The sequence below is a fragment of the Pinus tabuliformis genome, chromosome Q (assembly GCF_031772625.1).
Source record: "Pinus tabuliformis cultivar Carrire ecotype Pingquan chromosome Q, CPIR1, whole genome shotgun sequence".
Lineage (NCBI taxonomy): Eukaryota > Viridiplantae > Streptophyta > Pinopsida > Pinales > Pinaceae > Pinus > Pinus tabuliformis.
The window spans coordinates 769,015,439-769,027,662 of record NC_142296.1 but is presented as its reverse complement, the minus strand read 5'-3'; the positions used below and the strand labels follow the sequence as shown (position 1 = coordinate 769,027,662).

The 12,224-nt window shown below is 36.2% G+C and overlaps 1 protein-coding gene across 1 annotated transcript in view; it reads right to left on the bottom strand.

Annotated features, from left to right (window-relative positions):
• LOC149221757 (T-complex protein 1 subunit eta) overlaps positions 1-8,622 on the bottom strand; it is a 59,805-nt gene extending 51,183 nt beyond the window's left edge. Inside the window, exons 1-2 of the mRNA XM_089385222.1 lie at positions 8,360-8,622; positions 7,998-8,258 (exon numbers count right to left, since the gene is read on the bottom strand). Of these exons, the coding sequence (XP_089241348.1) occupies positions 7,998-8,258; positions 8,360-8,374 (276 nt within the window). The 5' untranslated portion in view covers positions 8,375-8,622. The remainder of the gene's footprint in view (positions 1-7,997; positions 8,259-8,359) is intronic.
• Between the last annotated feature and the right edge of the window lie 3,602 nt (positions 8,623-12,224).

Here is a 12,224-nt window from a genome sequence, read left to right as displayed (position 1 = left end):
GATTCACGATTGTGTGTGTCAACGGTGGAAAAGGCTTAACCTTCCACTACATTGCTTGGCGTATATCCTTACGCCAAAATACTACTCAGATTCTTGGTTGGGCAAACCTGCAGCAGGGGGTGGTGTTAGGACCAAACCCCATTTAGATCGAGAGGTAACTAAAGGATATCTGGATGCATTAGAAAAGTTGGTGCCTGACAAGGAGGAATGTGCAGCTGTGCGCCTTGAAATAGGCAGATACTTCACTGGCAGTGGTTTGTATGGTAACTTCCATGCAATGGACGACAAAGATAAATTTGATTCTCTCACATGGTGGGAAACATATGGCGGCGACGGACTTTTGCGAAAATTGGCATTGAAAGTTCTTGCACAGGTTGTAAATTCTTCTTCTGCAGAGAGGTGTTGGAGCACCTACAGTTATATACATAATGTGAAAAGAAACAGGCTCAACGAAAACCGAGCAGAAAGCTTGGTTTATGTGCACTACAATTTGAGGTTGTTGAGCCATTACTGTGATCGGGCTAATGAAGATCCCACATATAAAATTTGGGACAATCACCCTGAGGACGACAATTTGGAAGATGGCATTGTACATATGGAAGAACTAGAAGATGAGCTTGTACGGGATGAAGCTGAAGCAGCTGCAGCAGCCATGCCACCTCCACCTCCACCATCCAGTTCTCGGGGCCCGAGTCTTGTTCCATTGCTGTCGCCACCTCCATCGACACCCTCGCGTGGAGGCTCTAGTTCTGGTCGTCGGTCTGGGCGGGAGACTCCTAGAAGACCGCCAAGACCTACTTATACTCCTGGAGACTCTCGTGGCAAGGGCCACTTGTAGATTTACAGTTTACTTGTCTTTTTTAGTTTCTATTAGACTTGTGACTTGTCACTTTAGTTTTCATAACTGTTCAGTGTTGAGTTTTGAGTCCTTGACTCTTGACTCTTGACTCTTTCATATCATTATGACATTATGATATTTTTTGTAAACATTATATCACTGGTGACTGTGACAATGAAAATTTGAAGTTTGAAGTTGGGCCTTGGCAATTATAACTCATTGGTAATGATTGTGAATTATGAATATGATGCTTTGTGAAAGACTAAAGTTGTTTCATTTCATCTCATTATTCATGTTTCATTTTATAAATTTTTAACATTTCATATCATGTTAACAGTTAGAAGTTAGGACTTAGAAATATCTTCGATATTACTTCTTGTAATGGTTAAACTTGGCTTACAAGTACAACTTGTTACTTTGGTGATCAATGATGATAAATGTTATTGAATTGAATGTTATTTTAATTTATTATTTTACTAAGGTTGATGACGATTATAATTTCTAGATGATTGATGTGATATGGTTCAATGATCAATTTATGTTTTTTTATGTTTTTTATGTCTATTTCATCATTCTACATGTTTTTGTTGACATATATGTATCAAAAATTAAAAAATATAAAAAATATATATATTTTTAAAAAATCGCTCCCCGATTCGCTCCCAAACCGGGAGCTTCTGAAAATGGTCGCTCCCGCTCCCGCTTCCGCTCCCGCTCCCGCTCCCAAGTAACACTGACTCAAAGTAGAAAGCCATCTTATGGGTAAGATCCTCAACGGGGATCCAAGTAACCTAGAGGTACTACCTATAGATATCCACTTTAATCGTCATACATTCAAGTTTTGCTTGGGAGACAAAAGTCAACCAAGGGTGTCCAGGGTGTCTTAACTCCATGATTTTTTTCTCACAGAGTGTCCAAGCTTGCAGCCCATCTATTTTGCTTAAAGCCATGACCCCTACCAGTTAATTAAACAACACAATTATTGGTGGTGTGCCAATAGGTTACACCTATTGGGTACCTATTGTGTGCTATGAATAGGCCCATACACATCTGAAAAGGGAGATAGTGGCAAGCCACCGCGTGATGCCCAACAAACATGAGATTGGATAGAGGAAAGCATGGACGTTTTCATGTTGGGACATGAAGAAAAGGAAGGAACGCACTCGCACAAGGAAATACGAGGGGGCTCAAAGGAAAAAGCAAGGAGATATGATATTGCATTGGCAAGAGGAGACAGAGAAGTTCTTTGGGAGATTTTCGGGACTCGTCTTGGCGCCTGACTCCGCAATTGACCAAGGGTGTCCAAGGAGTACCCAGAGGAGGGAATGCAATCAATAGAGATGCCAAAACACTACAATAATAAAGAGGCCTTATAGAAACATCACCTCCATCTAAAGGAACCTCTCGAAACCATGTCTTCAAAGCATAGAGAGCGAAGAAATGCAAGTCAAAAAAGAGAACAAGGCAATAAGAACAAAATATAGGAGAAACACAAGCAAATAGAACCTTACTCTATATAAGTTGGTTGTGAAACAACAAAGGGTAAGTTTGTAATATTGAGGCAACAAGAACTGTTCAAGATGATGAATGGAAATCCAAAAGCATTTTGGAATAAATTCCAAACCCAAAAACAAGGGCAAGCTAATGACGTCACACCATATCAAGGGCTATTTCATGTCAGAAATTTGTAAGAAAAACTCAACCATGAGAAAGTATGGAATTACTAAAAATAGAAATAAATAAATATATATTTATATATGAGAATGTAGTTACTGAAAATTAGCATAGAGAGACTTGTCTTCACATAAGAGGATTTCCAAGGGAGTATCAAAAAGATGGCATCGAGAAAAAAAAAATGACATTTGCAAGCATAATACCTAAAACAAGGGAAAGAATTAACTCAGCGAGCACATCGCAGCCCTGTCGATAAAATTGTAAAGAGGGGTTCCCAAGCCAATGGGCAACAAAACTCAGTATGCCCATATTCAAAGGCCTTGGGATAGTAGTGGCAAAGAATTAAGAAGATGTTTTGTCGATTTCAAAAAATCCATTCACACAGTCCAAAAGAGAAACTTATCAAAGAGGTCGACAAAAATGTGAGTCTCGAACAAATAAAGGGCAACAATACACATGTCACATGAGAAAATAAATCTACAAGCAAAGTTACAAAGGACCTTCCAAAGGGCCTTGATAATTACATTAGGGTGAAACATCATTGGTCCTCCCCTTAATGGCCCACTAATACATAGCTAAGATGGAAAAGTGGATAACCAAGAAAGATAAGATATGACCATGGCAAGGATCATAATAAACATTCTGTTGGATGCAAATCATGTAACACTAATGACTAAGACTCTACACAACTTGTAAGGTCACCTAGAGGCCTTAGAGTTCTTTTGCATGAAGGTGGGTATGACCATGAATTCATAGAAAAAACTAAGGTAGAAATATTCTCATTCAAAAGAAGATCAAAACAAACACAAATAGGCATAGTATGTGAACCAATAGAGACAACTCAAAACTATAAATATTTGGGAATAGACTTCAACAAGAAGCTAAGTTGCGAAACGTGCACAAGTAAAACACTACATGAAGGTTGGAAAGCATTTTCCCTTCTCCAAAATAGATGTGAGACAAAATAGGTTTGGAACTAGCAATTGTTGCACTCCCTATTCCAAGTGCTCATAATCCCTATGTTCATGTGTGGATGTGAGGTTTGGGGACCAATTATACTGACAAATAGGTGGAACTAGTTTAGATGAGTGCAAAAACAACTAACAACAAGTTGTCTAAAGAGTAAAAGACCAACACCCATGCAAGATACTTCTTGCTAAAACAAGATTACACCCAATAGAATTGGAAGGTTTAAGAAAACAAATTTAATATAGACAAAAAATGGCAGCCATGAACATCCACTGAATTTCAATTAAAATCAATCAAGATGAGTAGTAAAGAAGGAAGATGGAACTTACAATGCAATAAATGGTTAAGAGCATGGGAGATAGAAAAAGAAAGGTGTCCAAGGGATAAAAAAAAAGGAGTTGAGATGCCATGTACAAGAATGCCATAGGAAGGTAAAGAGGAGAAAACATGTCAAAACAAAACAACAGTACCACATATAACTTCTAGAACTAGGAGAAAAATAAAAGATGATGAAGGAATCAACGCAATTAAGAACTAGCTCCCACGGGCTGAGATATGAAAAGAGAATATGGGAACACCAAGAAACCATGGGAAGAAAACACTGCTCTTAAGAAGGAAAGGTGAAGTGTATCCCTCAATTCAACACTAATAGGCGTGTTTCAAACTAAAGTGTGGAGTCAGACCAAGGAATTCAATATCCAAATATGCACAAGTCATGGTGTGCTCAATTTCCCTCTAAAGTAGAAATGGGGATTTGATAAAGGGCTCTTGGACACATTAAAGATCGTGACCTTTACGTTTTTTTCCAAGGAAAACATCAAGAGGAAGCCCCCAAGCATTTCCTCACATTTTGCATATTGTATCCAATGTAAACCTGTTGATGCAGATTACAGCACCTGGCCTAGTATGTATATTGAGCAAGGCATGTGATAGAGACAGCCAGATCAAGGGATTGACCTTGACTCCTTGAGAACTCCTACAAGAAAGCTCAAAGCACTTAAAAACTTGAGACAACCCACCAAGCTATCATGATCTTAGTTTTACTTCGGTCAACCACCAATTATCTAACATCACTTGAATTAGTGTCATCAATCTATCTCTGATGCACCTCAGAGGAGGAGGCTAAGATAATAACACCGTCAGCAAATAGGATAAAAGAAAACAAAGCCTGATAAAGGAGACAATTGCCCCCTTCCTATACGTGCTCTCTAAGAAAATATTGCAACTCAGCTAGAGATAAAGAAGACTTGCTTGACTCTTATCGTGCTCTGAATGAAGTCCAAGCTGCAAGAAATACGAAGACAACCAATGACAAACTCATAGAGTCTCATAATGCCAACCAAAAGTGTCTCAAAGATGCCCATGTCTTATAGCTTCTAGAATAGTGCCTTCAAAAATCCAATGAAACAACAAAGACTTTTGAAGAAAGATGTCCAGCCTCCCCAATTATAGAACTAAATTGTGTTTCGTTTCCTTTTAACTGGTGAAATACTCTGTCATTGAAACTTTCAACAATCTACCTTCCACTCTCAAGCAAGCATCTTTCATATCATTATGATTGAACAGAATGGAGCCTACAGTTCATGTTCCTTTGCCCACTTTCTCTCCAAGAAAAATCAGTTTATTATGTATTATACAGGATACTTTGGGAATAACATGGAAACTATACTATAGCAAGAAAATTAGAAGACATAACTGTGCAGATCATTTTCATAGTATGTAACATAATCAAAATCTGACATAAACTTGAAGTGGCTCAAAAAAAAGTAATTCTGCCTAGCGGCCATCACAGGAACTAGTCAATGCATCAATCTATCACTGAACCTCAAAGGAGGCTAAGATAATAACACCGTCAGCAAATAGAGGATAAAAGAAAACAAAAACATGATATAGGAAACAATTGTCCCCGTCCTATATGTGCTCCCTAAGAAAAGATTGCAACTCAGCTATTTAGATGTGCTCCCTAAGAAAAGATTGCAACTCAGCTATTTAGATCTCTAAAAAGGTCGGAGGGATAAAAAGAGCTTGTTTGACTCTTATGGCACTCTGAATGAAATCCAAGCTGTGAGAAATATGAAGACAAACAATGGCAAACTCATAGAATCTCATGACAGCAACCAAAAGTGTCTCAAAGATGCCAAAATCGTATAGCTTCTAGAATAGTGCCTCTCTCAAGACAGAGACAATAACCTTCAAAAATCCAACAATACAACAGAAGACATTTGAAGAAAGATGTCCAGCCTCTGCAATGATAGAACTAAATTGTGTTTCATTTCCTTTTAACTTGTGAAATACTCTGCTATTGAAGCTTTCAGCAATCTACCTTCTGCTCTCAAGCAAACATCTTTCATATAATTATGATTGAACAGAATGGAGCCTACATTTCATGTTCCTTTGTCCACTTTCTCACCAACCAAATCAGTTGATTATGTATTATACTGCATACTCTGTGAATAACATGGGAACTATACTATGGCAAAAAAAATAGGAGACCTATCCGTGCAGACCATTTTCATAGTATGTAACATAATCAAAATCTGGTATAAACTTTAAGTGGCTCAAAAACAAAGTAATTCTGCCTAGCGGCCATCCAGTAAGTAAAAAGAATTGGAATAACGCAAATCCAACATTTTTTTAGTACAAAGAATGTGAATTATATAATGGTGATGAAACATATTCATATGCACACAGTTCACATTAAACCCAGACAAATCAAAACTCACTTTCGAAACTTTAACTGCATGTAGATCTCCCATAACAATCCCAAACAAATCAAAGCCTTCGCTTTTGGAACATTGACTGTAAATAGTTCTTTGGCATTATAAACAACATTTTTAAAACACTATAATGTCCTTTGTAATATATGGTTTTCTTTAATGTTTTTAATAGACAAGGCTACCAAATTGAATTGTCTACTGCCTAAGTAGATAGACCAAATTAATAAATTAAGTTAATATCTAATAGAATTGACTAGCTTGCACTAATGTATTTTGGCGCTTTCATGTAAGCATGTAGATATTAATTATTGCGGTCAGGATAATTTATTTGCAAATTTTTACATATATATCAGCTGTATTCACTTTCATAAATATAAATATAAATATACATATGGATATATGAGTTGAGGTTAACAGCATAATATTTTGTTATATATTTCTGTATATATCTCAGTATGTTTAGTATGAACTCATATGTACAGAAACTCCGTACTATTATGATGGACATTGTACCTATCTCAGTATCCCTATGGGAACCTTATGTTTTTTTTTGCTTTTTGAACAGTGGCGACCTGCCACAATACAGCATATGCCTATGGGCATCAACAGCATGTAATTTCTTATCAATAGAAATTATGAATTTTCTTCTTCAGAAAAAAATATGAGTTGAGGTTAACAACCCGGGCTATAAAGCAAAACTCAATTTATTGATATGAACCATAAATTCCAATCAGGGGTAGTGCCTACAATGGATGATTACTCAACATTACGTCTAGTAGAAAAATAACCCATATGATACAACTCACTGGTAACTTATTGATATATTATAGTAGTATCTTAGATTACCTGCATCTTGATTGGCAGAAATTGCAATGACCCGGAAATCAACCCCATTGACCTAACCAAGATCAAACCGTTTGATACAAAACATTGATAACTTAATGATAAATTATAACAATATCTTAGATTCCCTGCATTTTAATTAGAAGAAAAAGCAATGGCCCTGAAATCAGCCCCATTGACGAAACCAATATCAACAGTCGATGCCATTGTTGTAGTTGAGACAATGATATATGCGTAATATTACAAAATGCGAAATAGGATTTGCTCTGAGTAATACATTTGAACTTAATAACCAGGTGCATCAATTTCAATCGAGATCTGTTGCACTGGTTTTCTAAAATGCCGAAGTGTCCACTTAGGCCTTTGGAGAGGAATTGAAAACAGATTTCCCATAAAATGTGAAATGCAGTGAAAAACACTTACAGCAACCACAGGTAACAAAACTAAAAGTACAGGAAAGATATATGGAAATGGAAAAAAATGGATATGCAAAACTATTGAAAAGAAAGGAAAGAGTACAAACCAGATGGATAATAAAAGTTCCGCAATATACCAAACAGAAGGAGCAATAATACCTAAGCTCCGTAAGCCATAACTCCCTCTTAAAACAAAAACGAAAATCAAAACAGAGGCTTTGAAAAAATCCACTTGCACATTTACACACTGTCACTGAACTGTCATATATTTAACGATATCTATGGCAAATAACGCACGCGACCTCGAGACAAAAAGGATTAGTTCCTTCGAGAGTACTGAGTTCAGTTATAGGCACAAAATAAATTACCAGAATAGGTTAACGGGACTGTAAAAGTAAAATCAACATAAAAATAGACAAGACGGACAAATTAATCCGTTTCTCCGATGAAATCTACTCAGTCAGACAACAAAAATAAAACATAAGGACTCCACAATCTTATGCTTGTTCAGGAAATTAGAACTAATTGTTATCGGTTTACCTCAGAATCCTGAGATTTAGCAATGTCCACCAGAATTTTAGCCGCGGGGTGAACAATGTCGAGAAGCTTCATAATAGTCGCCCCGTCATTAGAAATTGTGGTAGTGCCCTTGTCGTCATGAATGAGCTTGTCCATGCCCCGCGGGCCCAGCGTGCTACGCACAGCATCAACAATGGCCATGCATGCATTTATGTTGCTGATCAGCTGAGCCTTTCCCTGGGAAGTGTCTGTGCCTTCCTTGAGCAAGATTATTTGGGGTTGCTGCAACAAAAAGACGAAAAGGTAAGTCCAGTTACAGCTGAGGAAAAAAAGGCGACAATAGATCTGTACCTCATCCGCGAATCAAGATGATAAATGTTTACCAGCATGGTCGACATGGCGAAAATGCAGAGGACCGAAGATAACAAAGAAAGTAGCTTAAAACCCTTAAAACCCTGGTTGCTGTTTGAGCGTTGAAGCTTACAGTAGAGAGAGAGAGGAGCAAAGAGCAAAGGGAATGAGAACTCTTCTAGAATTTCACAACCTAGATGAAGAGGGAAACCTTTCAAAAACCAAAAAATCGTCCCATAGATAAAATAGATTCGTAGCGATATTTCGTGACTATGATTCCTTGAGGAGTTGCCTATTTCAGGTCAGAATTGGCGAAATGTTAATTCGCATCGTCAAAAAAATTATAACGGGGTGGATTTGGAGGTTTATTAATAAAATCCAAAAATTTTAATCGCAATATTACATCGAGCTAACAAATTTGATCAAATTAAGAAAGAAAAATCATTAAGATAATGAGGCCATGTGTCTCATTATCTTTAAGTATAGTAGATTATAAATCTGGGTTACAAATGTTTATTATTTTAACTATTCATTGATTGATTTTTAGAGTTTATTTTGACACTGTTGTAAATATATTTAATTTCAATTATTTAATTAAAAGGTAATATAATATAGATTTCTAATCAATTTTATAGATATTTGTTTGTTTATTTTTTGTTTGTTATTTTGGAAGTGATTTTTTCAGGTGGTTATTAGTGACGGTAATTTTATAGTATTATTTTAAAAGATGTATAATTTAGGAATTGTATTTATGGTGTTTTTTAATGGGATTGATGTAATGTAAAGATTTTATAGCTTTAGGTAATGTAATATATTAGTCTCCTAATGTTAACCACTAAAGCATATTAAATCTAAAATCTTGAGCAATAAAGCTACACTACTTGATATAGTGAATGTTATAGTTAGTAATTAGAGGCTCTGAATGGTGAGGGTGGAGCACAACTCCAATATAGATAAGAGGGATGAGTTACACAATAGCTACTTAAAGAATAGGAGAACCTCTTCCAAATACCCCAAATAATTTATATATCCAAAACACATTTTCCCTCACTAATGACTACCCAATCTTTGTTCATGCATATTCATACATTGCATATGTGGCCCCTTTATTAGGTCAACCATTATTACATATACATTTACCTCCATATATCCCCTATTAGGGTCCTATCATATATGTTTAACCCCTATCAAATTCATGTCATGAATAAGAGACTTGGCATTGTTAATAATATGCATGTTCTTTCTCGAGGGTGGAAGGTGCAAGGGGAGTTATCTTTGCCCCAAAGGACAAATAGAACTTGAATGCTCGTGGAACCTAGGCATGGCCTCTAACACCTAAGCTAAAATCTATGTTCCCTTCCAAGGCATCATCGTAGCTCGATCTTTACCAGATAGATCTTTAATTCTAATAGGTGACTCTAGTAACTCCATATGCCATCTTGCTTTGGGAGCCTTCCGTTTGGACTCCACACTTAACCATCTTTACACGAGAATCTCGATAACACTCACTTGGATTCCTTGCATTCAAGTCAAACATGTTTTAACAGATATGAACAAGGTAGCGTACAAGTTGGAAAAAGAAAAATCAATCCTAATCACTCCCTACAGGAGCTTTGAGCATCAATGGAACCTTGTAGGAAGCAACATTACCTTGAAATTATGATGATGATGATGATGATGATGATATATATATATATATATATATATATATATATATATTTATTTATTTATTTATTTATTTATTTATTTATTTGCTACAGTCTAAGCAGTGAACTAGGAAGACACTCAAGGCAATGTGCATAAAATCTCTTCTGCAAAATCAACGCAAATACTCCAGTTGAACTGCTTAACCTTAATTGGGAAGTTATTGGTGAAATTTTGAAAATTGTAGATGACCAGGAGTCGACCCTTGTTATATTTTGATGTCGACTAAATGTTAATATGTTAATTGCATTTTCTATAGATTGTATTCATATGGATTTTTTTGGAACTCAGTATTAGAATCGAGGTGCAACCAGTCTCGCCATACTAGTGTAGCCTTAAAACCCTTTCCAATATTTTCTCTCACGAACTTATGGATATATCTCATTTGTGCTTCAACGCATTTTTTGCTAATATAATCTACCCTATTACACACACACACATATACATATACTTGTTGTTTCTTTATGAAACTCTACTCTATTATGGGTTATAAAGTAATATCAACTCCTCTTGATCCTTGCTTCCCTGATAAAAGAATGCAATTTCAATGATACATACCAACTTCCATTATCTATGTGAAGTATATTGATCTTATTCCTTATGTAATTTTCAACCATGGCTTTGAAATCTATGAACTTATTGAACAATTTGTCATTAGTCTTCAAAATTTAAATCAATTTCTTGCAAGGGAAACCAAAAAATGAAGGTGACATGATACAAACTACCTATCAAAGAGGAGGAAAAAATTAGTTCACACACATCTAAATGGATCATATCAAGACTCCCTCTTGATGTATGCTATGTATCGGTTGACTAGCCTTAGTATGTTTATGTGCACCTCCCCTACTTACACATTCCTTGTCTATTTTGAAGACTGGTAATTCTTGCACTGAGTTCATCGACAAAGGGAATGCTCCATGGTGAAAGTGACCAAAATGAATGTACCATAACTCACACAACTTAGTGTTATCATGCATCAGAGAACCGTGATTTACCAAATCTACTTACAATCCATAAAGACCTCCACCTTTGTTGTAACATGGGTTCAACTCAATAACACCACCTAGTGGTGTTTGGAAGACAATGGAGCCTACTTCGCTCATAATTTAGGTAATATCATCACCCAACTCCACATTCATATTTCCCTATTACTGCTATAGCTTTTTGAATAGTTTCTAATCATAATTCATATGTCTCAATGAACCCCAATCCACATATTGTCCAACACTTACACTATGTTAGAATATAAATAATAAACCATGGAGAAGGTGGTCTCTATCTAGGATGATTCAAATGAACTTCGATCCACATATCATCGAACACTCGACACTATGTTAGAATATAAACAATAAACCATGGAGAAGGTGGTCTCTAGCTAGGATAAACCATGGAGAAGGTGGTCTCTAGCTAGTACTAGTTGCATCTTGTTTTCTCTTATCATTCCCTTCTTCTTGTTTGGACATTGGCTACCTTGGACCATGACCCTAAAACCTTTTTCTAAAATTAGGCCTATAGATTAGAGGACTATGAAGTCAAATTACAAACTTCTTAGTTGACTCCCTTGTATAAGATCAAAATGGCTAGAAGTGCTAACGTCATTTTCTATGATAAGTATTATAGGGGCACCCAAAAGAAGAAGAATTTGAAGTGTACTTCTAAGTCCATGGATATAGAGACCAGTATTTGATAGCAAGGGTAAGAACACTAGAGATCCAAACAAGGATTTTGGAAAACAAGTTGATCACAATTGGTTAGGACCGATGGGTAGCTAAATGAGTTTTCTCTTACTCAAGGAAAAGAAAGAGAATATTAAGACCTTGGAAGCACTCAATTTACATAAGCATAGTTCAACAATTATTGGAAGAGAAGCATAAATTGACAAAGGAAGTCAACTTCCTCAGTAGTGAAAATGGCTTATTCAACACTATGAGCCAATCATTTATCAACAAAGTGAAACATTTGGAATTTACAAGGTTTTTCACCTTACCATTAATAACCCAACCAAATGAAGCCTGGGAGGAGTTAAAGATTTTAATGTTCAAAGTCGTTAGGGCACAAAGAAACCCCCACTATCAACATAATAAATGAAGTGGGGGATTCTAACACATTGAAGATACAACAAAATAATTGATGACTTGCTCGAGGAAATGAAGTTATGGAAAACCAAGCAACAAGACAACTTAGAGCAGGCTA